This window comes from Sorex fumeus, unplaced genomic scaffold, assembly GCF_029834395.1.
Source record: "Sorex fumeus unplaced genomic scaffold, SorFum_2.1 ptg000036l, whole genome shotgun sequence".
Taxonomy (NCBI): domain Eukaryota; kingdom Metazoa; phylum Chordata; class Mammalia; order Eulipotyphla; family Soricidae; genus Sorex; species Sorex fumeus.
This window is the reverse complement of record NW_026606093.1, coordinates 15,038,425-15,064,857: the sequence shown is the minus strand read 5'-3', so window position 1 is coordinate 15,064,857 and position 26,433 is coordinate 15,038,425. Positions and strand designations below refer to the sequence as shown.

The window sequence follows — 26,433 nt, the reverse complement described above, 5'->3', positions numbered from 1 at the left end:
ACGTTACTGGGCCCGCTAGAGCAAATCGATGAACAGTGGGAGGACTGTGACCGTGATTTTTTTGTTGTTGCTGTTGTTAGTGGATCACCATGAGATACAGTTACATATTTACAAACTTTCTAGATTGTGCTTCATTCATACAATGATTGACTACCCATCCCCATCCCTCCACCAGTGCCCATCCTCCACCACCAATGATCCCAGTGTCCCTCCCATCACCTACACCCCATGCCCCCCTCCCCACCCCGCCTCTGTGGCAGGGCATTCCCTTTTGTTCTCTCTTTCCTTTTGGGTGTTGTAGTTTGCAACAGAGGCATTGAGTGGCCATTGTGTTCGATCTATAGTCTACATTCTGCAGTCATCTCCCATCCCGAGCGGTTCCTCCAAACACCTTTTACTTGGTGTTCCCTTCTCTATCTGAGCTGCCTTTTCCCCTAGCATTTGAGACCCGTTTCCAGGCCATGGAGTAAACCTCCTAGTCCTTATCTCTACAATTCTTTGGGTATTAGTCTCCCATTTTGCTACTTTATATTCCACAGATGAGTGCAATCTTTCTTTGTCTGTCCCTTTCTTTCTGAGTCATTTCACTTAACATATCATTCCTATCTTTTATTTATTAAGCCACTGTGATTTACAAAGCAATTCATTCAAGCATTCAATATCCCAGAACTAATCCCACCGACTGTGTCATCTTCGCTCTCTCAATGTCCCTAGTTTCTTTAAACCCCCAGCCTACTTCCTTAACAGACTTTTTGTTTCTTTCTTTGTTAGTTTTGGGCTACAACTAGTACTGCTTAGGGCTTACGCCTGGCAGGCTCAGGGCACTATATGTGGTGCCAAGTATTCAAGCCAGGTTGGTCATGTGCAAGGCAAGCATCCTACAGGCAGTAGTATTACTCCAGCTCCAATGGACATATTTTTAAGTTTGAGCATTATAATTTGTGTCTCCTGCTTACAGTATTGCTAGGCCTGTGGTTTAGATATAAACATATACCTCAACTCTATACCATCAACGTGCCTGAGGTCACTGATCTCTGATCCTGTTATCTCCTGTCCACCTTTTCATACTTTTCTAACTCAATATATTTCCTTTATTGTCCATACATTTATATTATCTAGAGTCCAGTTAATCTAGGTATCCCCCCTTTGATACAATTTCATTAGAAATCCTAGCGTGCATGAGCCAGGAGTAACCCCTGTGCATTGTCGGGTGTGACCCAAAAAGCAAAAAAAAAAAAAAAAGAATTAGGCAAGAAAAATAAATCAAAGGGATGTAAGTTAAAAAAAGAAACTAAATTATAACTATTTGCAAATGGCATGATAATATACAGAGAAGATCCCAGAGTCAAATTTAAACCTACTAGAAACAAATAAGCAACACAGAAAAGTATCCAACTACAAAGTCAACACAAAATTCTGCACAATACACAAATAAATGAACTAGAAAAAAAAAGAGTTCAAATAGTGTAATTTTTATTAGAATAGTGTTCCTAAATATACCTGGGAATCAACTTAACAGAAGGTGTAAGAAATCTATACTATAAAAGCCATAACTTACTTAGGAAAGAACAGAATCTAAAACCAGTATCTGAACAATGAGGAGAGTAAATGAAGACACTTCTCTGAAGATAATGGATGGCATGAAAAAGTGCTCATCATCACTTGTTATGAAATCCAAATTAAACCAATAGTGACATTATCTCACAACAATGAGAATGACATACCAAAAACATTAAAAACTATCTATTGATTAGGATGTGGTGAAAAGGGACTCTCACCCCTGCTGGTGGGATTGTTGGCTGGTTCTACCTTATGGAGAACAGTATTGCGATTTCTCTGAAAAGTAATGATAGGGATGCCATATGATCCAACAATTCCACTCTTTTTATCTACTCCCAATACATAAAAAAACATTCTTTCAATAGGATAAAAAAATCACACTATAATCCATTTTGCTCGAGCGGGCCCAGTAACGTCTCCATTGGAGACTTTGTTGTTACTGTGTTTGGCATATCAAATACTCTCGGTAGCTTGCCAGGCTCTCCGAGAGGGAGGGGAGGATGAATCGAACTCGGGTCGCCATGTTGGCCGCTTGTAAGGCAAACGCCCTACCCCTGTGCTATCGCTCCAGCCCATAATCCATTTAAGCACTTAGTACAATAGCTAGGATATGAAATCAACCATGGGTGTCCAACTGACAGATGAGTAGCTAATGAAGTTGTGATATAGATACACAATAGAATACTGTGTAGCTGCAAGGAAAGATGAAATCATGCAATTTGCTGCAACTTGGATGGAACTGGAGAATAGCATACTAAGTGAAGTAAAACAGAATAAGGGCAAATAGTCAGTGTTCTCTTACTTTTCTGTAATATATACAATAACAGGACAAGGGAATTCAAGTTATCATTACTTTTACTATGTTTATTGTCATAATATTTAATTTTAACATAATACATTGTTCAGGTATCAGTCGTTATAATACAAGGTATGTACATATATTGCTTATTTTTAATATTGAATTTAATATCTGATTTTAGTTGGCTAGAAAATATTTTCATTAGCCATCTTGGAGTTTCCTCCAAGGTTGTGCCATATTTTCAAAACCTTTCGTGGTTCCTCAGTGTTTCCCTAAAGGATCTTCTAAGAAAGAAGTTCCAGCCCATGAACACACATACTTGCTACCTTGGGTTTCTCTCTGAGCAGTGAGTTGAAAGCAATTCCTCTCAAGCAATTTTGTCAATGCCAATAAATTTCCTTCCTTTTATATTATCAGTAAAAAGCCCTCAAAGCTCTTCTAAGGACCAATTTTAGAGAAATAAAAGCCAGGCTGCCTTTATGGGTTCTTTTTCATGCGTTTCCTGTTTCCTACCTCTCAATAATGGAAGGCAGGCAGAGTTAGCTGCATACAAGAATGGGTGATATAGGATGGAAAACATAAAGAAAAATTAAATAATTGTTTTCATATATTGTTTTACCAATAAAACAAGCTTCAATTTCAAATGTTTTAACTCATATTCAGAGGTTCGAGGAATTGTGAAATCCTTGAACACACATGGAAGAAAACAAACAGATCTGTAATAGTTGTCACTGAACAACTTTGAATTTGAATATAGAAACAACAAGATAATACCAAAAATATCATGAAACCAGGATCTAATTGTCTGAGAAAATAAATAATATATAAAAATCTTTGGCTAGAATCACAGGAAAGAAATAAAGTACTCAAATAAATAGGCTCTGAAATGAAAGAGAAGAAAATGCAACAGAAATATAAAATGTGGTGAAAGCTTACTATAAACAATTTGCCTCAGATAAAATGGAAAAGCTAGAAGAAATGGAGAGTTTTTTAGAACATGCAATTTCCCAAAACTGGATGAGGAGGAATTAGAAACCCTGAATAGACAGGCTAATCCCATGCAAGAAAATGGAAACGGTAATAAATAATCTCCCCTGATTAAAATTCCTGATCTAGATGGATTTACTTCTCGGTCTTATGAAACCTTCAGGGAAGACTTACTGCCACTGATCTTTAAGCTCTTCCAAAATATTTTAGAAATAGGAATCCTTCTTACCACATTCTCTAAAGCTAATATCACACATACCCAAAGCAGACAGAGACACATCAGAAAAAAAAAGTCAGACTATTCTTCTCATTGAACGTCAATGCAAAACCTCTCCACAAAATCGTAGCAAACTGAAACCAACAGCATGTTAAAAAAATCATATGCTATGTTCAAGTGGAATTTATTTTAGGGATGCAAAATTGTTTCGGTATATGTGAATCAATTAACATAATGCACCACATCAGGAAATGGAAAGATAAAAAGCATATGATCATGTCAACTGATGCCAGGATGCTTTTGGAAAGTTCTAATATCCATTTGTGATAAAATTTTAAAAAACCTTCTCAAAATAAAGATAGAAGGAAACATCCTCAAGACGGTAACAGCTACCTAACAAGCCCTACAGTCATATGACTACCAAAGCTAAAGGGCTCTGTAGTGCTGTGCATATAACCCACTCCTCATGGGATTGTTCAGTGACTGAGGCCATCAGACCATATTTGCTTAGGCAGTTTGACTAGAATTAGACTAAACTGGACAGTTATTGGTAAATCACTTCTGAGTATGGAATTGATCCACTAATTCATTGATGTTAATTGTGGTGAGATACCATAGTATCTCACTACTTCCACTACACTAGAAAGAAGAGGAGTGATTCTGATGCTTTCCAACTCTTTATGTGTTTTGCTTCTCAAATTTAGACACTCACTCTGAACAGTGACCAGGTGTTCCCCATGAACCCTCCCAAATTTGACAAGATAGAAGACATGGCCATGATGACTCATCTTCATGAACCGGCTGTGCTGTACAACCTCAAAGAGCGTTATGCAGCCTGGATGATCTACGTGAGTGACCTTCCATATATCCTTAGTCCCTTGAACTCTCTCAATTGAAAGATTTGCCTTTCAATTTCTGGTTTTCTCAGACATACTCGGGCCTCTTCTGTGTCACCGTCAACCCCTACAAGTGGCTGCCAGTGTATAACCCCGAGGTGGTGACTGCCTACAGAGGCAAAAAGCGCCAGGAAGCCCCGCCCCACATCTTCTCCATCTCAGACAACGCCTATCAGTTCATGCTGACTGGTGAGCTATTTCTTCCATTTATATTTTAGCTAATTATTTAGACGTTTAACCGGACTAGTACTTTTAAAAGTTATACAAATAACTTACACACCCTGCTTTTGGGAAATCAACACAACTGTCTCAAAGATTAGAAAGACCCAAATTCTCACACCATAAATTAACTTAAAACCCAGTTATGGTTATGGTTTAGGGCTGGAGTGATAGCACAAAGGGTATGGTGTTTGCCTTGCATGCAGCCGACCTGGGTTTGATTCCTCTGTCCTTCTCGGAGAGCTTGGCAAGCTACTGAGAGTATCCCGCCCATATGGCAGGGCCTGACAAACTCCCCGTGGTGTATTTGATATGCCAAAAACAGTAACAATAAGTCTCACAATGGAGACGTTATTTGAGCCTGCTCAAGAAAATCAATTAACACCAGGAGAACAGTGCTACAGTGCTATAGTTTAGGTAATTATAATGGTGTTAAATTTATGATATAAATGTAAAGAATTATTTCACTCTCCACCACTAGATGGTCATGACCCTCTTTTATATCTCCTCTAGTCTGATGTAGAGTTTTTGATATTTTGTTTGTTTTTAGTGAAGTGAATAATTTTTATTGAGTGAAGCTTATTTAGAAAGATGTAAGGGGAGAGAAAAGCAGGGTGTGTGTTCAGGAGAAAACAAGGGTTTCTCCAGTGTGGTAAAAGCAAGAATGTGTGCAAGATATGTGTGCAAGAAAGAACACAAGATTGCAAAATAGTCAGGTACTTTTATCCATGTTTCTTTCACTATTGCTAAGAATTGACTTTGTATTCCAAAAACAAGAGTTTGTCATTGTTCAGTACTATCTTTTCCTTTTCCCTTGCTTAGTCTCCATATTCCACAGGTAAATAAAGCCATGCAGGTGTCTCTGACTTATTTTAGTCATAAAATGACTAAATATGATATATGAAAACATATACTTACAGTTCCATCCATGTTTCTGAAAACTGCAAGATCTAATTTTTCCAAAAGCTGCATAGTAGTCCATTATATATAATACACATATATATTACAGTTTCATGTATTTCATCTGTTTTGGGTCATCTTGATAGTTTCCATATCCTAGATATTATGCTGCAATGGGCATATTTTTAAGAAAATGTACTTTCCCTTAATTTGTATGTGTGTTTGAGAGGTAGAAGCCAAAAAATGAGATAGTTGGATTGTATGGTGTTCTATTCTTATATTAAAAAAATATTCTGTACTGTCTGACATAGAGACTGAACCAGGTGACAAGCTCAGCAAAAGAGAGAGGTTCCTACGTCAGGGCATCCCTACCTGCACTGGTTGTTTTCAGTCTTGTTGCTACATGATAGTCTCTCTGGTGAGAGATTATATTTCAATGTTTTTGTTTGAATTTCCCTAATTTTAAAACACATTTCATATGCCTACAAAATATGCCTAAGACATTTATACTTTTTCTTTGGGGAAATGTTTATTCATCTCCTCTTGTCATTTTTTATTTGATTTTTAGTTGTCGAGCTTCATTGTGTTTTATGTATCTTGGATATTAGCTCTTTACCTGATGTGTAAGTATTTCATCTCAGCATGGTGCTTTTAATTTTCATTGTAGTTTCTTTTTCCACGTAAAACTTTTTGAATTTGATGTAGTACTATTTGTCTACATTTTCTTCTCCCCCATACACTCTTGTGGCAAGCTTCCAACCATTGACCAATCTTCCTTTACCCTTGTCTTGGATATGAGTCATATATATATATATACATATATACATATATATAATATCCCACCTGAATGAAGTCACTCTATACCTCTCTCTCTCCTTCTGACTCATTTTACTCAGCATGATACTCTCCATGTCCATTCATTTATAAGAAAATTTCATGACTTCATTCTTCCTAATGGCTGTGTAGTATTCCATTGTGTAGATATACCATGGTTTCTTTATCCAGTCATCTATTCTCAGGCACTCAGGTTGTTTCCTAATTCTGGCTATCATGAATAGTGCTGCAATGAACATAGAAGTGCAGGTGGTGTTTCTGCTGTGTGTTTTTTGCCTCCAGGGTATATTTAAAAAAGTAGTCTTGCAAGATCAAATGGGAGCTCAATTTCTAGTTTTTTGAGAAATGTCCATATTGTTTTCCAAAAAGGCTGGACCAGTTGGCATCCCCACCAACAAAGAAGGAGAGTCCCTTTCTTCATGCCAGCACTGGGTAAATGCCAGTATCTGTGGTGTAAGATGATACCTCATTGTTGTTTTTACTTGCATCTCCCTGATGATTAATGATGTAGAGTATCTTTTCATGTTTTTTTGCCATTTTTATTTCTTCTGGGCTGGAGCAATAGCACAGCGGGTAGGGCGTTCGCCTTACAAGCGGCCAACATGGCCGACCCGAGTTCGATTCCTCCGCCCCTCTCGGAGAGCCCGGCAAGCTACCGAGAGTATTCGATATGCCAGACACAGTAACAACAAAGTCTCCAATGGAGACGTTACTGGGCCCGCTTGAGCAAATCGACGATCAACGGGAGGGCCTTTTTTATTTCTTCTTTGAGGAAGTTTCTGTTCAGTTTTTCTCGCCATTTTTTTCATGAAACCAACACCAATTCCTTCACCAGTACCCACTACCCTTCATCAGGGTCCCCAGTTTTCCTCCTATCTCCCAATCTGCCCTGTGGCAATTATTTTCCTTCTCTCATTGTCCTAGTGTTCCCTTCCCTATCTTTTTCTCTCACCTGTGTACCAGTACCTAACTTCCTGCTGAAGACCGGTTCTCTTGTCTTCATTTCTATTGCCATTGGGAACTTGATAGTCCCCTATGTGGTTTCTTTATATCCTACATGTGACAGAGAGCATTCTGAGTCTATTTCTTTCCCTACCCTATTGTTGATTTCACTCAGCATAATACTCTTCAGTTTCATCCACGTTGCAGAAAATTGCAAGATTTTATCTTTTCTTAAGGCTGAGTATATGTATATGTACCATAGGCTTTTGTGTTGATTCCATATTTTGACTCTTGTATATGTTCCTGCAATAAACATAGGACTGCAGATGTCTTTCCTTCTTTGTGCTTTTGGGAGCTTGGGTTATATTTACAGAACAATAGAAGATCAATTCCTAGTTTTTCTGAGGAATTTCCAAAAGGTTTGACCAGTCGGCATTTCCACCAGCAGCGAATGAGAGCCCCCTTCCCCCGCTACATGGACGCCAGCACAGTTGTTGTTCATTATAAGTGCCAGTCTCTGAGGTGTGAGGTGACGTCTCATAGCTTTCATTTGCATTTCTCTGATGAACAGTGATATAAAGCATTTTAAATATACATTTTGGCCATTGTATTTCTTCTTTAAAGAAGTTTCTTTTTCTCTCTCCTCCCCATTTTTTGATAGGGTTGGATATTTTTCATGTAGAGTTCTATCACTGCTTTTTATATCTTGAATAATTAACCCTTTACTGGATGAATGGTGAACAGATAATTTCTCCACATCTGTAGGTTGCTTTTGTATTCTGGTCAGCATGTCCTTTGGGAGGTGCAGAAACTTCTTGGTTTAATGTAGTCCTGTTTGTTTGCTTGATCAGTGATATTTTATCCTTAAAGATAACTCTAGATTCAATGTCAGTGAGACTTATGCTTATATTCTCCTATATGTACCTTAAGGATTCATGTCTGATATCAATATCTTTAATCAATTTTGATGCGACTTTTGTGTGTGGCATTAAAAAGAGGTCTGAGTTCATTTTTCTTTTGCATGTGGTTGACTATCAACTGTTGAAGAGACTTTCCTTACTCAACTTCATTTTGTTTTACTCTTTATCAAAGATTAACTGATCTGAGGATCTATCTCTAAGTTTATGCTCTACTAATCTGAGGGTCTTCTTATTCCAGTACCATGATGTTTTAAATACTAAAGCTTTGTAGTTCAGTTTGAAGTTTGGAAAGCGATGTATCCCATCATCTTTTCCCCAAGTAGTACTTTAGCTATTATGGGTAGTGTTGGAGTATTGTTACATATAAATTTCAAGAGTGTTTTATCTATATCTTTGAAAATGTCATGGGTATGCTTATAGAAACTGCATTGAATCTATATAAAACTTCAGGGAATCTTGCCATTTTGACAATGTTAATCCTCCCAATCCATGAGCAGAAGATGTGTTTCCATTTTCTTGTATCCTCTTTTATTTCTCGAAGTAGTGTTTTGTAGTTTTCTTTGTATGACCTTTCACCTCTTTTCTACCAATGCCTAGGTACTTGATTTTCTGAGACACAATAATGAATGGGGTTTTCTAAAATATTGCTCTCTTCTATTTTGTTATTTGTATACAGGCTTTTGCGTATTAATTTTGCCTGACACTTTCCAAACAAATTGTTTCTAAGATCTTTTATGTAGAGTCTTAGAGTTTTCTGAATATGGCAGCATGTCATCTGAAAATGGTGAAAGCTTTACTTATTCCTTTCTATCTGGATGCCCTTGATATCTTTTCCTTGACTGATTGCTATAGCAAGTACTTCCAATAATATATTAAATAGAAGCAATGAGAGTGGGCACCATTGTCTTGTGCCTGATCTTAAGGGGCAGGATTTTAGTTTTTCCCCACTTAGTATAATGTTTGAAATAGGCTTGTGGAAAACAGCTTAGACAATGCTAACAAAAGTTCCTTCAAATCCCATTTCATTGAGAGTTTTTAATCATGATGAGTGTTGAGTCTTGTCAAATGCTTAATCTGCATATATTGACATAATCATATGATTTTTATTTTTTCTTGCATTGGTATATTTTTCTTGCATCAGGTATATTACACTGATTACATATGTTAAATCATCCTTGCATATCTGGAATGAAACCTACTTGGTAATGGTGTATGATTTTTTTGGTGAGATGTTGGATTCGATTTACTAGCAGTTTGTTGAGGATTTTCAGACATATGTTCATCTTAGATATTGGTCTGTATTTGTGTGTGTGTGTGTGTGTGTGTGTGTGTGTGTGTCTTTGTCTGCTTTTGGTATCGTGGAAATGTTTGCGTTGTAGAAACTATTTGGGAGTGTTTCTATTCCTTCAGTTTCCTGGAAGAACCTGAAAAGGATTGACAATAGGTCTTCTTTAAAGGTTTGAACGAACTCACTAGTGAATCTTTCTGGGACTGTGCTTTTAAGACTTTTTATTACCATTCCAATTTCCTCAATAGTGAAGTGATAGGTCTGTTTACATATTCCAGAACATCTTTGTTCAGCCTTGAGAGTTTATAGAAGTCTGAAAATTTATCTATTTCTTCTAAGTTCTCTAATTTTGTGGCATAAACATTTTTCAAATTAATCTCTGATGATCCTTTGAATTTCTGAGTTATCTGTTATGATGTATCCCCTTCTGTTTCTGATTTAGTTAATTAGGGCTTTCTCTTTCTCTTTCTTTGTAGTAGTTTATCAGTCTTGTTTCTCTTTCTTGCTAGTAGTTTATCAGTTTTGTTTAATCTTTGGTTTGACCAACATTTTGAATTGTTTGGCTTCCAATTCATTTATTTCTTCTTGAAATTTTGTATTTCCTTCCTCCTACCTGCTTTGGGCTCCTTTTGTTGCTCATTTTTCTGTTTCTCAAACTGTACTGTTATGTTATTTTTGTGGGCTCTTTCTGACTTCCTTATAAATGGTTTCACAGCTATGAACTTTCTTCTGGATATCGCTTTTGCTGTGTCCCATAAGTTATGGAAGATCACATTCTTGTTGTCTATAGTTTCTAGGAGTCTTTTAATTTTCAATCTGATCCATATGATTTCTCTGCTGCCTTTCTATCCCTTCAGAATCCCAATAATTCTTATGTTGTTCCTCTTGAATTCATCCCAGAGTTCTCTTGTCTGCTGCTCATTTATGTCTTTTTTCCATCTTCTGCTCTTTGGAGATTTTCTACCTTTCATCTTGGAGTTCACTGATTTTGTCCTCAGCTACTGTTACTCTGCTGCTATGGCCTTCCAGCAAATTTTTTGTTTCACCTATCAAATTCTTTAGTTCAGTCATTTCTGCTTGTAGATTTCTCATTTCTGCTCTCCTATCCTTTAGTGTTTTATTGGCTGTGAATTCCACTTTTTGAGCTCCCTAAACATCCTCAACATTTCCTCTTCAAAGTCTTTATTAGAGAGGCCACATAACTAGTATTATTGGTTGAGTTTTCAGGGCAGCCATCTTCATTGACTAAGTGTGGTGGTTTTCTGTGTTGCTTTCCTATTGTGCCTTTTGCACCATGGAGATGACTTTCATGCTGTAGTATGGATGGGCATCTAGAGATAAAATATTAGCCCATCTTCTCTGTGAGGCAGATGAAGTGAAGAAATGAGCAGACGCATCAGCAGCCATGTCCTTGGGAGGCTCTGGACTGGTATCTGAAAGTAATGGCACCGTTCTGAATGTAGCTTCTTCACAGTGAATTCACAGGACTGGAGCCAGTTTCATTCTTTGTACAGTTTTTATTTAGAATATATTGTTAATAGTCCCAATGTTGGAGGTTTTTCTCAACTTTTTAAATCATTTTTTTCTCTCTGCATGGCATTGTGGTCTGATAAGATACTTGATATTATTTACAATCTCAAGACATTGTATGCCAACAGGTGATCTATCCTCTCATGTGCATTGGAGAAAAATGTGTGTTTATCTTTTGGGAGATGAGGGTCCTGTATGTGTCTATTATCCCAGTTTTTCCAATTCCTCATTTAGGGCTCTTTTTTCTTTATTGATATTTTTCTCTGGTTAATGTCTCCAATGTGGAAAATGGGGTATTAAAATCTTCTACTACACTGTCTACCATTTATGTATCTCTTCAAACATGTTAGCTGTTACTCTATCAACTTTGGTGCATATATATTCCTTAAACATCACATAAAGCCCATCTTTATTATTGTATTCTTCAACTTTAATGTCACTTGTTCTGCTAAAAATATGGCTTTCCCTGCTATTTTTGTTGACATTAGTCTAAGTGGTTGCTTTCCAACCTCTGAGCCTCTGCTTATTGTCAGAGCTCAAGTGTGTCTCTTGTCAGTAACAGAAAGGTGGATTTTATTGCCAAATCCATCTAGACACTCTAAGGTTTTTTTGCTTGTTTGTTTGTGTGTTTGTTGCATTTTGAGTCACACCCAGCGATGCACAGGGGCTACTTCTGGCTCTGCACTCAGGAATTACTCCTGGTGGTGCTCGGGGGATCATATGGGATTCTGGGAATTGAACCCAGGTCGGCCGCATGCAAGGCAAATGCCCTACCTGTTGAGCTATTGCACCAGCCCCTGATCCTCTATTCTTATGTTACATCTAAGATATGGTGGCATTTTTCTTTCATTTTTTTTCACAATATTCCCATCAAGTTTATTGATTTTCTCTCTCTCTCTCTCTCTCTCTCTCTCTCTCTCTCTCTCTCTCTCTCTCTCTCTCTCTCTCTCTTTGAGTCACATCTGGCAATACACAGGGGTCACTCCTGGCTCTGCACTGAAGAATTACTCCTGGTGGTGCTCAAGGGGCCATATGGGATACTGGGAATCTAACCTCAGTTGGCCACATGCAAGGCAAACGCCCTACCCGCTGTGCTATAGCTCCAGTCCCCATGATTCTCTTTTTTAATGTCAGTTTCAAATCATTAACCATTGATACAATTGCCGTTCCAAAGTTTTCTTCAGGCATATTAGAAATAGCTGGTGTAATTTGGGATCTTCCTAGAGTTAGGTTCACCTTGTTGACAGGGTTGAGTTCTTTCACTTTCTCATTGTTCCTGGTTCTCAGTTGTTTAAGGGGTTGTGCTAGTTGACAGCCAATTCTACTCCAGGGCTTCTCTGCTTCTTGGAAAGCTTGTGAATCCTAGAGCTCAGGCTTAATTGGGCTAGTCTGGGTGAACATTTCCCAGCACAGACAGAAAGTCCTGGGATCTCATCACTTTCTGTCTTGGAGTCTGGACTCAAAGCAGGGGAACTTCCTCTGGTCAGGCTGGGCTTACTGTCATTCAGAAAGGATAGTGTTCATTGGCAGCTGGGCATGAGTCTGGGCTCTGGGCTCTGACTCAGCTTTATTTGTTCTTTTTTCCTTCTATTTTCTAGATAAAGATAACCAGTCTATCCTTATCACGTGAGTAAGCATGTTTGCACCATGATGACTTGAAAGCCAGGACCATCTCTTCCATTCTTCTTCATCTCACTTTTTAAATCAACAGCGGAGAGTCTGGAGCTGGGAAGACAGTCAATACAAAGCGTGTCATTCAGTACTTTGCAACAATTGCAGTTACTGGAGACAAGAAGAAGGAGCAGCAACCAGGGAAAATGCAGGTGAGCAACTCTCTGCACCCAGATGCTTATAGGAATAAGTTCAAACTGGGCTGACACTAAGAATATGCAGGACTTTTCCTTAGCATCGATAAACATTAGATATTTTCCAAAGGCAATTTGGAAGCGCCTTAGTTCTATTAGTAAATACCAAGTAACACTGTAGCACTGTCCTTCCATTGTTCATCGATTTGCTCAAACGGGCACCAGTAACATCACCATGGTGAGACTTGTTGTTACTGTTTTTGGCATATCAAATAGGCCATGGAGAGCCTGCCAGGCTCTGCCATGCAGGCTGGCTAATCTCGGTAGCTTGCCAGGCTCTCCAAGAGGGACAGAGGAATCGAACCCAGGTCTGCTGCAAGGCAAGTGCCCTACCCACTTTGCTATTGCTCCAGCCTGAAAAATGCCCGAGCAGGGCAAAGCCAGAGGAAACTCTGGTGGAGGTCTGTAGCTGTCCTGACATGCAAATCAGTCGTCCAACCTGAGTGAAAGACTAAATGAACCATCTAGTAGCTGGTTCACTCCGAAGTTTCCTTCAGGATAGCTGGCGCTCTCACACGACTACCCACGCAGTTTTATCTGGTAAATACCAAGTAACTTTAAGCAAATATACATTGTTCTATAAAAATATAATGGTTTAGTTAGTATTTTTTCACCCTGGTGTGTGTATATAAGAATCACCAGGAATGTTATCTAACTATTATCAAGCTGCTGGCCCAGAATTTCTGATTGAGATTCCTTTCTCACATTCACAGTTCTGATATTTTGCATTTCAAGCATGTCCCTAACATACATGGTCCAGAGACCACACTTTGAGAACTAATTTTAACAGTAGTTTTCAAACTGCTCAGAAGGCAGAGAATAAGTGGTTATTAGAAGTAAGGGTGAGTTTTGACAACAATTATGTTACTTACAAGAAAGGAAAATGACTGTTTTTGTAATCTCTTGAATTACTTTTGTTTGTATCTTTTTTTATACTTTTGTATTCAAACTTCTACATTAGATACCCATGATACATAAAGTAATACATATTCATGATGCATAGTGAATTAAAGACAAATAGTCCCAAAGTCCATAGCTTGTAACGAAATATTATCAGAAATGTTTAAAATTATAATAATTACAATGATAATGAAATATTTTCAGAGGAGAAAGGCGGTCTGCTAAGTAGATGGAGGGGGTGATAATATTATAGTAATATTCATTCTAGAATCTAACATCGCTTGAAGTGATTGATGCTGTACTATGTCTTCTCTATTCTACCCATTGATGATTCCTTGGGTGAGGTGGGGATGATTCTGTAGGTGTCTCCACATGTCTGCACTCATCAAACAGCTGGACCAATTGACATTTCTCCCTGGGTCCTGCCCTCAGCACCCACACTTTTGAGTAACTCATGGCATACTTCAGAAAAGGAATAAGAATCCATCTTCTTCCTCTGCTAACCAGGGAACTCTGGAGGATCAGATACTCCAGGCCAACCCTCTGCTGGAGGCCTTTGGGAATGCCAAGACCGTGCGGAATGACAACTCCTCAAGATTCGTAAGACTCAGTCCAATTCCCCCAAACTAAACCCGCTATTAAATGCTGGGGATAAAAAATTTTCATATAAACTATAACATGCAAGGCCTTAGTCAACTGCCAAGCTATTAAAGTTATTCTAGCCAACTGGGATATTCTAATACACGTTAGAGAGTGTATTATTCCAGGCAAAGAGGAAATTTTGACTATACTGTCTTAATGAGTCAGCATCACTTCAGAGCATAGTCATAGTGGTTCAAATTCCATTAATAGGTAACAATTCCTTTATCTAAAAGTGATTTTTCTATATGGAAGCTGTGTTGGGGGATGGGGAATGCGGGGGCGGGGAGGTATACCTAGCAGAGCTCAGAGCTTACTCTTTGCTCTGCACTACAGGGTATTTCCTGGTGCACTCAGAGGACCACATGGGTGCCAGGGATCAAACCAGTACAAAACATATGCAGATTGAAAGAACTTCAACAACTGTATTATCTCTCCAGCTTATAGCATATATGTAAGCTTTAAAAAATATAAACACTCCTTGAGAAATATCTGTTGACTTATTAACCATAGCAATTTTAGTGATTTAAGTAAGCAGATTTGACTTCCTCCAAGTCAAAAGAAATGGAAATAGTGAAGGCAAAAGAGGTCGACATTTTATAATAAATTGAAGTATATTTGTTCTATGTTGGAGAATAATTTTTATCTGTAACACTTAGAATTGGTTCAATAAAAATATATTTACTTCTACATTAGCAAATAAGCATCCTGTCCTCTACTTAATTTTACTAACCAGAAGTTCAGGTGTAGCACTCACATATGCCTATATATATATATATATATAAAGTTTTACAAACAAATCACAATTTGTGATTGTGATATAAAGTTTATTAAAAATTTACCATTCTCGGGGGCTGGAGCAATAGCACAGTGGGTAGGGCGTTTGCCTTGCACACGGCCAATCCGGGTTCAATTCCCAGCATCCCATATGATCCCCTGAGCTCCACCAGGAGTAATTCCTGAGTGCAAAGCCAGGAGTAAACCCTGAGCATCGCCGGGCGTGACCCAAAAAGAAAAAAAAATCATCATTCTCAGGAAGCAGATAATAGAAAGCTTGCATTTGATTTCTGCCTTTGAAGGATAAAATAATCTTTAATGAGGAATGGTGCACCTATCAAAAATGGTGACACTGAACCCATCCATTTCTTTCTTTGTCTGGGTCATCTGTGCACTGCTCATGTGCTTATCTGTTTTACTAGCTACAGAATTAAACTTTTTCTGTCAAGTTATCAGAATTTTTGTTAGACAGGAAAGATTCACTATCCATGCTTAGTTACTGTGCTACCAAGAGACCGAGTTTAAGGAGAAAGACAATGTCCTCAAGTACTTCCTATTCTTATCTCCAGTCCAGAAGTCACATTTTGTCTGGACGGTCTCCCTACCTTTCACAGTCCCAAAATTTTCAAGTTAACAATAACTTGTTTTAAGTTCTAATAAATAACTAAAATTCATATTTAAAATTTAAATATAACTTCACTGACCCTTCACTAACTCTCTTAAGCTTCATTCAAAAAATATAGAGTATCATTCACTAACCACAGTCCAGAATATGTAGGAAAACAAAAAAGCCATATTTGCCCTAAAATAATCGTATGAGAAGAAAGTACACATACTACACACACATTCACTGACACAAAATTTCAACTTTTTCTTCTACATAAAGGAAAAAAGTTTAAACTTTGAGTATCTGTGGGATGAAGATGAATGGATGGTACAGGGATTCTGCTTGAATCTCCGAAGTTAGGGTTACCTAGATAAGCAAGGGAAACAGATGCAAGAAAGATTATATATAATACCAGAGGTAAGAGAAAAAACAAAATACCTTCATTATAATATTAATTAAAAGGTGTTATGGAAAGCAAAATGATACAGGTATAGAATATTACACAGCTATAAGAAAAGATGGAAGCTCCCAGTTCTCTTTGACTTAGATTTGGAGTGTATCGTGCTAAGCAAAATAAATTAGAGAGAGAAGGGCAAAACCTGGATGAACCAACCCATCTGTAACATATAGAGAAACAAAGAGAGAAAGAACCATATCAACAATAATAAGTCCTTGACCCTGGAATACAACACTTAAATTACCAAGAAGGCAGGTAAGGGGAGATGGGGTGATGAGGTAACATAAAGTAACATAAAAAATTGGTGTCAGATCTTAAGCACTTTGGTGATGATGAAATGGAGTAACTGTTTATAAAAACATTTTTGTAAATATGTCACGTAAGCCACAATAATTAAAATAAAGCAGGGGTTAGACATATATCTAGTCTATTCCTTGTACCTAGACAGTCTCCTGAGCACTGCTGGATTAAACCCTGAGACCCCTCACACTACCAGGGTGATCTGGGCAATCACCAATACTATAGTGCCCAGGCAGTATAGTACTTTGACCACTGCATTGAAATAATGGCCTGATTGGTCAAGAATTGCAGGCTGGCTTCTGTACCTCCTGAGCACCACTTAAGAGATTCACCCAAAGTATAAATAAAATTATGCTAGCGCAGGATAAAACTCAGAGAGATAATCAGGAATGAGGATGGTCCAAGAAAGAGAATTTGCACCCCCTGCTCTATAGACAAACACTGTTGGAAGATCCACATTTTAGCTATCTCATCTTGAAGATTTAATGATAGGTAAAGAGGGGGAAAATTCACACTTCTGGTATCACTTCCTGCCTGTCTCTATACAGTTTTCACCTTAACGTGGCTGAACTTAGCAGAGGTCAGCCACAGTTCCTCATAATGAAGTAATTTTTTTCAATATGCCATTGGACAGGGGAAGTTTATTCGAATTCATTTTGGAGCCACAGGAAAACTTGCATCAGCGGACATTGAAACTTGTGAGTCCAACCACTGTCTGATACTATAGCTATGGCCACAGAGAGTTTCCCCAAGAACCTAAAACCACCTTAATTTTTTTGCTACCTTAGATCTCTTGGAAAAATCCAGAGTCACCTTTCAGTTATCCAGTGAGAGAAGCTATCATATTTTTTACCAAATCATGTCAAATAAGAAACCAGAACTAATTGGTAAGTTCTTAGGAGATTGTTGTCATCTTTTAAAGTAATAATTCAAAAATATTTATTTATTTTAATGAATACAACTAACATGCAGAATTTGTTAATACAGATTTTGTAACTGAAGCAAGATCACATAATAAACAGAATTTTAGGACTAAATCCTTAGAACAAATATGTTAGGAAATTAGATCTATTGATAGAAGTTTCCTATTGGTATAAAACTGGGAAGAAATAATTTTATGTGTCTTCTTACATTTCAAACCACAATGTATTCCTTTATAGTCAGTAAAACATGCATTATTTTAACAAAATGATTTAGATACAAAATATACTTTTATGATATTTGGTTATTATAGAGATTAGGGTGGGAAGAAAAACACCACTGGCCAATAAGACACTCAGAAGAGAAAAAGGAATTTTATGTAAGTGGTGAGTCTAGCCAATCATCACACATTTCATTTTGTTGTTGGTTCCTCGATATATCAGCCTTAAGGGAGCCATGATTTAAATCTAACTTCCTGAACTGATCAAAGGCCAACTTATAATTTTTTCAGAATTTCTTTTTGTGTGGTGATAGCACTGTAGCACTGTCCTCCTGTTGTTCATCGATTTGCTCCAGCAGGCATCAGTAACATCTCCATTGTGATACTTGTTGTTACTGTTTTTGACATATAGAATATGTCACAGGTACCTTGCCAGGCTTTGCTGTGTGGGCAGAATACTCTCAGTAGCTTGCCAGGCTCTCCGAGGGGGCAGAAGAATCGAACCCAGGTCGGCCATGTGCAAGTCAAACACCTTACCCACTATGCTGTTTCACCAGCCCTTTGTGTGGTGATGCCTTTATTTCTTTTAAATTTTTAATTGATTGAGGTACTGTGATTTACAATACTGTTAATGATGGCTTATCATGTAGATTAATGCAACACCACACCCGTCACCAGTGTACCCACCTCCCTTCCCAAAGAATCCCAAAGCCCCTTCCTATCTCGCCCCCAGCACAGGTCTGTGTATCAATTCTCCCATTGTGGATCAATTTTGCTTTTTTCCTATACTTCTCCTTATCTTTTAAAAATATTTTATTCATTTTTTTATTTTATTGAATCACTGTAAGATAGAGCATTACAAAGCTATTTATGATTGGGTTCAGTCATATGATGTTCCAACATCCATCCCTTCACCAGTGTAATTTCCCAGCACCAATGTCACCCATTTCCCTTCCATACCCTCAAGCCAGCCCCCACTCCAACCTGCCTCAGGGCGGGCAGCTCTCATCTCTCTCTCTTGTTCTCTTTCTCTTTCTCATTTTATGCATTATGGTTTGCAATACAGATGCTGAAAGGTTATCATGTATATCCCTTTACCTACTTTTTCCACTCGGTTCTTGTTCAGATTGATCATTTCCAACCAATGTTGTCATAATGAACCCTCCTCTATTTTAACTACATTCCACTTACCTCTCTCACACACACACTCATCCTTGTAACTTCCAATCATTGACAGTCCTCCTGGCCTATTTTCCCTAACCTTGGATATTAGTTTAATATTATTTTTTTATATTCCATAAATGAATGAAGTCATTCTATATCTGCCCCTCTCCTTCTGACTCATTTCACTTAGCATGATACTCTCCAAGTTCATCCATTTATAGGCAAATTTCATTACTTCATTTTTCCTAATAACTGTGTAGTATTCCATTGTATAGACGTACTGTGGCTTCTTTAACCAGTCATCTATTCTCTGGCACTCAGGTTATTTCCAGACTCTGGCTTTTGTGAGTAGTGCTGCAATGAACATAGGAATGTTGGTGGATTTTCTGCTGTGTGTTTTTGGATCCCCAGAGTATATTCCCAGAAGTGGTATTGCTAGGTCAAATGGGAGCTCAATTTTTAGTTTTGTGAGAAATGTCTATATTGTTTTCCAAAAAAGCTGAACTAGTGAGCATTCCCACCAGCAATGAATTATTGCTATCTTTTAGTATTACATGTTGAATCTATCACTTTCTTTCTGAATGACTTCATTCAGTATGATATCTAGTTGCATCAGTGTTGTAAAAGATTAAATGATTTTGTCCTTTATTTGAGCTGCCTATTATCATATGTATGTTAAAACTTTTTACTCCATTAATCCTTAGTCATCTTATCATCTTATCAGACATCTTATCAGAACCTTTTTTTATGACATCTTATTGTCTCTTTACTACTTTGGACAAACTTGCAGGCTATCAAATGTAGCCTGCCCACAGGGCAGAGTCTGGCAAACTCCCCGTGGCGTACCAAATATGCCAGATACCAGTAACAATGATGGGTCTCATTCTCCTAAATAGCCTTGAATATAATCTCAGGGCTAGGATGAAAGAGACGTTACTGGGGCCTGCTCGAGGCAATCGACGAATAACAGGATGATGAAATGAAATGAAAAATCCTTAGTCAGGCATTTCAGTTGTTCTGTTTAGCTATTGTTCCAAATACTGTGACAAAATATTGGTGTGTTTGGAGGGTATATGCCAAAAATTTGTTTCACTGGATCATATTGAAATTCTATTCCTCTTTTTTGAGAAATTTTCTTATTGTTTTTCATAGAACTTGAGCCTGGTTACATCCCCATCAATAGTTCATGGGCCTTCATTTCTCAACATAGCCCACCAACACTGTTTTTAAAAATTTGATATATTCCATTCTCTCTAGTGTGAAATGATATTACAATGTTAAAATTTTTTATTTGAATTTTCCTAATCATGGGTGGCAAATAGCAATTTTTCTTATGAGTATTGACTATCTTCTTTTGGAAATGTGTCGGTTCATTACCTCTCCCCAATTTGTGAATGGGGACCTTTGATTTTTGTTGCTGAGCTTTGTGAGTCTTTTATAGATTTTGGATATTAACTCTTTATCTGGTTATTATGTGCAAATCTTTTGGTCATTGTTTCCTTTGTCTCTATGACCATCTCATTGAAAATACCTCTCAGTTTCTGGAGAGATTTGCTGATATTTTCTTCAATGTATTTTTATAGATTCAGGTCTAGTTTTGAGGTCTTATTCAAGTTTCCATTTACTTTTATGAATGGTGTAAAATAAAGTTCTAATTTCATCTTTTCACGGGTGGGTGCCAGTTTCCCCAGCACCAATGTTGAAGAAATTTTATTTATTCATCATTTTTACAGAAATAATTGTTGCTCCACTTCATATACTAACTCCTTTGTTTTAGATTGACTATCTAAAATTCTGGGGGGTTAAGTCACTTCCATTAAGAATTGAGAACAAGCTCAATTATGATCCATTGATTTCTAACTTCGTCATCTATGCACCAACATCCAAATACAATGAAGGAGAAACTGAGAAGTTCTACATGGAGCTGGAGAAGTTCTATAAAGAAGACCACATTCTACAGGATCATTGTCGGTGATTTTAATGCCAAGATAGGACCGAGAAGATCAGTTGAAGAACTCCAAATCGGGACCCATGGTCTAGAATGGAACGAACATGGTGAGAGACTGTCTGAGTTCATCGTGTCGACCAAGACCATCCATGGTAACTCACAATCCCAGAAAGCTGAATCTAAACGTTGGACACGGGAGTCTCCAGGTGGACAGTTCCACAATGAAATTGACCACATCATATTCAACCAACGATTTTGCCTGACCAATTCACTGTTGTCCCAAAATTCCAAATGGGATTGGACCACTGTCTCCGTGAAAAATTCTACTTCATGGAATGGGGAGAAAGGGCTGCAAAGTTTAAGACGAAAACTCCCAAAACGACCACCAACTGGGAGCTCTTTGGCATTATTGCGGCAACATGGGAAGATACCGTCATTGACAACATTGATGAGGATTGACTGGTTCAGCACCTTCATGATTGTGCAAAGAACGCCAAGAAAGAGATGGCCACAAAAAGACACCTGTCTTTGAAAACTCTCAGGCTCATTCACCAACGTGGCTTGGTGCAAGCCTCAGACAATCACAAGCGAATGTCCAAGCTCACAAAGCAGTGCAGAGAAGCGATCAAGGAAGAACTCAAAGAGAGAAGAGCAACAGTGCTGGCTGATGCAGCAGAAGCCGGGAAAAGCATTTGCAAGGCCCGCCTGTCCTTCGCCAACTACAAGACCAAGATGAATGCCCTCCAACTTCCTGATGAATCTATCACATCTTCAAGAGGGGCAGTGGAGATTATCCATGACTTCTACTTGTATCTCTTCGATAGCCATGTCCACCTGCCCACATACCAAATTCTGCAGGATGGATATGTCATTCCAAACATTCTCCCTTCCGAAATTTAACAGGCCATTTCATCGGTTAAGAAGAGAACAGCACCTGGCCCAGACAAGGTCAGACACAAACACCTGAAGAACCTGCTGTCAGTACTCATCAATAATCTGGCTCAGTTCTTCACACCTGTCTTGCTACCTGTCTGAATGCAAGGTTCCGTCCCAATGGAAAACCAGCAGGACTGTACTACTGTACAAGAAGGGAGACATCCACGACATTAGCAACTATCACCCTATCTGTTTGTTGTCTGCCATCTACAAGCAGTTCACGCGAGTCATCCTGAATAGGATTGGCAGAACACTAGATGAAGGACAACCATGTGAGCAAGCCGGATTCTCAAAAAGATTCAGCACAGTCAACCATATACATATGATAACCAAGCTCATTGAGGCTTCTCAGGAGTTCAAGATGCTGCTCTGTCTAATGTTCATTGATTTAAAAAAGGCCTTTGAGGGGGTATGGTGCCACCAGTAGGTCAATCTGCATCTGTGAGGTGAATGCATCAGCACCTGATGGCACCTTCAGACTTCCAGATACCCCAAAATTGCTGCTGTGCCTTTGACCAGACCCCAAAAACTTGGGGCTAAGTTTACCAGGTAAGTAAACAGCCAAGAGTTGGGTATGTGGGAGACACACCCACAAACTACTTCTGGCTCAGCTATATAATTGGAGGCATGGCCTCTCTGGTTCCTGATCAAATAAACTGTTTAATAGCCATGATCCCAGAGACTCAGAAACAAATCTCTAAACCCAACAGCTTTTGGCAGAAATGAATCCAGTCCCTGCAGTAGGTTATAGGTGCTGGGCCACCCCAGGCGGGAATAGGTTTCGTGTCTTGGCCTGTTCCCCCTGGTGGCCTCGTGGCTGCCATCCTCCAGAGGCCACTGGACAGTCAGGTTTGGGACCACAGTGAAGAGACTGTGGGGTCTCACAGGATGGTGGTGGAGTGGCCCTTTCCTCCCCATCCCAACAAGACTCCAAGTTGCCACATATGAATGGCCTTTTTGGCTCCTAATCAAGCTCAGAACAAATCTCAGAACCCAGGCTTGGCAGAAATGTGTCCGGACCCCACAGTAGGTTACTCTCGCTGGGCCAACCCAAGGGAGAAATGGTTCTGTTTCTCCACCTGCTCCCCCTTGGTGGCTTTGTGGCCACCATCTGCCAGAGGCCATTGGACATTCAGGTTTGGGCCTGCAGTGACAAGACAGGTTGGGCCTCATGGTATGGGAGTGGAGCCGGCCCTCTCCTCCCCATCCCAATGAGACCCTGAATCGCTCTCCATGAATGGCCTCTCTGGCTCCTGATCAAGCTGCTTAATGGCCATTATCCCAGAGACTCAGAAAAAATCTCAGAACCTAGAAGCTTTAGGCAGAAATGCATCCGGACCCCATAGTAGGTTACTGTCGCTGGGACATTCCAGGGGGGAAAGGGTGATGTCTCTCTGCCTGCTCCCCCTAGGTGGCTTGGTGGCCACCATCTTCCAGAAGCCATTGGATAGTCAGGTTTGGCCTTCAGTGATGAGACATGTGGGGCCTCACAGAATGGGGGTAAAGCAAGCCCTTTCCTCCCTGACCCAACGAGACCCCAAGTCGCCACCCACGAATGGCCTTTCTGACTCCTGATCAAGCTGCTTAAAGGCCATGATCCAAGAGACTCAGGAACAAATCTCTGGACCCAGCAGGTTTTGGCAGAAATCCCTCCAGATTTACTTGTTAAAATTTTGTAATTTCAAAATTGTGTGGCCACTACTGCAGCCACATGCCATCATATGTTATTCATAACCAGCAATAGAAAACAAATTGTCTACTGTTGCCTTTTCAGCAGATGTGAGTGTTAGGGTAAAATCCCAAATAATAATGGTAGGTCTGTTGTCAAAATATTGAATGTAATGAATGTAGAGAGAGTGTAATGTGGAAATCATCTGCCCTTTAGGTAGGGGGAGGGTGTGGGATGGGGGTATACTGGGTTTTTTTGGGGGTGAAGAATCGACACTGGTGAAGGCACTGGTGTTTCATTGTATGATCGAGTCGTACAAAAGCTTTGTAACTGCTCTCATGGTGATTCAATAAAGTTATTTAAAAAAATGAACAAAGAAAAAAGAAGGCCTTTGATTCTGTTGAGACTAAAGCGGTCATCAAAGCCCTAGCCAAACAAGGTGTTCAAACTCTATACATTAGGATCCTCTGTGAGCTGTATTACGAATTCACTACCAAGATCTCACCAGTCTACAAGGAAGTGATCATCCATGTCAAAAGAGGGGTTCCCATTTCACCAAAACTCTTCAGTGCCACCCTCGAGAATGTCATGCAACGACTGGAATAGGAAGGAATGGGAGTGAAGATAAACGATAGGCAACTACAACACTTCCACTTCACTGATGACATTGTTCTCATAACACCAAACATTAGCCAAGTGGCACAGATGCTGGTCGACTTCAGCAATGAGTGTGGAAAAGTTGGACTACAGCTGAATTTCACAAAGACAATGTTTATGAGAAACCGTCTCGTTCCTGACATTCCATTCACTCTCGATGGAAAAAACATCTCTGAATGCAATAGTTATGTATACCTAGGTCAAGAAGTCAACATGACGAATGACCTGGCACCTAAGTTGTGCAGGAGGAAAAGAGCGGCTTGGAATGCCTTCAAAAGCATCAAAGAAATAGCTAAGAGGATGAAGAACCTCCAGCTTTGAGCACATCTTTTCAATAACATACTCCTCAGAGACCTGGGCCCTACAAAATAGGATGAGAACACTATTCAGGTCTCCAAAAGAGGAATCTAAAGAGCTATGCTTGCAGTATCACATTTCAGCCAAATGAGAGAAAGAATCCGGAGTTCTGACCCCCACTGATGGTTGAGAATCAGGGACGCTGTCTCATTTGCCAAGGCATCGAAGATCAGATGGGCTGGACATGTAATGCGATTTGAAAATGACTGCTGGACTAGAGCCATTACCGACTGAATTCCATGGGACGTCAAAAGATTGTGTAGATGCCCACTTATGAGACGGTCAGACTTCTTCATCAAGACCCTAAATGATCAGTTTGAGCCTCTTCGTGTTCCTATATCGAGCAGATGTCATTGGGCTACACTAGCACATGACAAGGACAAATGGAGACATTACTGGTGCCCGCTCGAGCAAATCGATGAGTAATGGGATGTTAAGTGACCAAGCGATCAAGTGATCAAGCTTTGTGTATTTGTATTTGTTTAGTAATGTTTAGTTTTGATTATTATAATTTTGTAGTATAACTCAGAGTTGGAACATTCAATCCCCCACCCCTGCATCTTCTATTTTTTTTCTTAGTATTTCTTTGGCTATTCAGGGAGTTTTATGGATCTATATAAACTTTAGTTTACTTTCTTCTAGGTCTTTAAAGATAATCTTTGGGATTTTAATGGGTATTGCATAGAATCTATATATTTTAGGTAGAAAGATCATCCTGACAATGTGTATTCATCTAATCCATGAGCAGGGAATGTATTTCAATTTCTTAGTCTTTTATTATATTTGGAGAAAAATAGAGTAAATTGTGTATGAAAAATAAAAGAATCTTCGTGTTTTACAGACATGCTTCTGATTTCAACCAATCCCTTTGACTTCGTCTTCGTGAGTCAAGGTGAGATCACGGTGGCCAGCATTAACGACAGTGAAGAACTGCTAGCGACTGATGTAAGGATTGCTTAAGCATAGAGTTTATTTATTCACTTTAAGGAACCTTAGTGATATAATGGGCAAACTGGGACCCAACGGTGCTGAGTAACCAGCCCCAAGAGCTTTGAATTATCTTAATGCATTCTTATACCCTCTTTACTCAGCTCTCCTTCAGAATATTCAAAGTAGAAAGACAGGTGTTTAACCATTAAGACTTTTTGTGTATTATAGAGCAATTTTTGCCTGGTAGTTTTCAGGATATAAAAGTAATCAATGGGTTTCTTAAAGAAAAATTAGAAAATTCAAGTACATAACAGAGCATTTAATATGGATGTCTCAGGGGGGAAAAACACCAGGTACACCCAGTAGCAGCCTTTCCATGTCATTACTTTGGGAAGTTCCAGAAATTAAAGCCAGGGCTTCAGCACACCATTCCATGCAAAGTTACATTTCCAACTCCTCTTCTTGTAATTTTACCTCCCAACCACTTCATAATAGATACCCAACTCCTTAGTACAACTACCAATCTTCAGTTTTCAGGAGTAGTTGCAGGGTTGATAACTGAAAGAATAACAAGAAAAATAAATGTAGTGCTGAGCACTTCTTTGTGCTAAGAAGCTGGATAAGGCATGTAAATTATGCCTCCGTGAAAACATTGGGATAAGATAGATACCACTACTTTCTAATTTCTCAAATGTACAAACAAAAAATATTTTTTTAAATTTTTTAATGAATCACAATGAGGTACAGTGACAGACTTACAAACTTTCGCTTTACTCATACAATGATCGAGTACCCATCCCTCCACCAGTGCTCATTCTCCACCACCAATATTCCCAGTATCCTTCCCACCAGCCACACCCTATCACCCTCCCCCTGCCTCCGTCTCTGTGGCACATTGCCTTTTACTCTCTCTCTTCTTTTGGGTGTTATGGTTTGCAATACAGATATTAAGTGACCATCATCTTCAATCTATATTCTACTTTCAGCTTGCATC

At 38.9% G+C, this 26,433-nt stretch overlaps 1 protein-coding gene across 1 annotated transcript in view; it reads left to right on the top strand.

Annotated features, from left to right (window-relative positions):
- Positions 1 to 26,433, top strand: part of LOC130027139 (myosin-13) — a 95,630-nt gene that overhangs the window by 427 nt on the left and 68,770 nt on the right. Inside the window, exons 2-9 of the mRNA XM_056117779.1 lie at positions 4,268 to 4,411; positions 4,492 to 4,648; positions 12,691 to 12,718; positions 12,804 to 12,915; positions 14,365 to 14,457; positions 17,272 to 17,335; positions 17,426 to 17,524; positions 25,351 to 25,454. Of these exons, the coding sequence (XP_055973754.1) occupies positions 4,268 to 4,411; positions 4,492 to 4,648; positions 12,691 to 12,718; positions 12,804 to 12,915; positions 14,365 to 14,457; positions 17,272 to 17,335; positions 17,426 to 17,524; positions 25,351 to 25,454 (801 nt within the window). The remainder of the gene's footprint in view (positions 1 to 4,267; positions 4,412 to 4,491; positions 4,649 to 12,690; positions 12,719 to 12,803; positions 12,916 to 14,364; positions 14,458 to 17,271; positions 17,336 to 17,425; positions 17,525 to 25,350; positions 25,455 to 26,433) is intronic.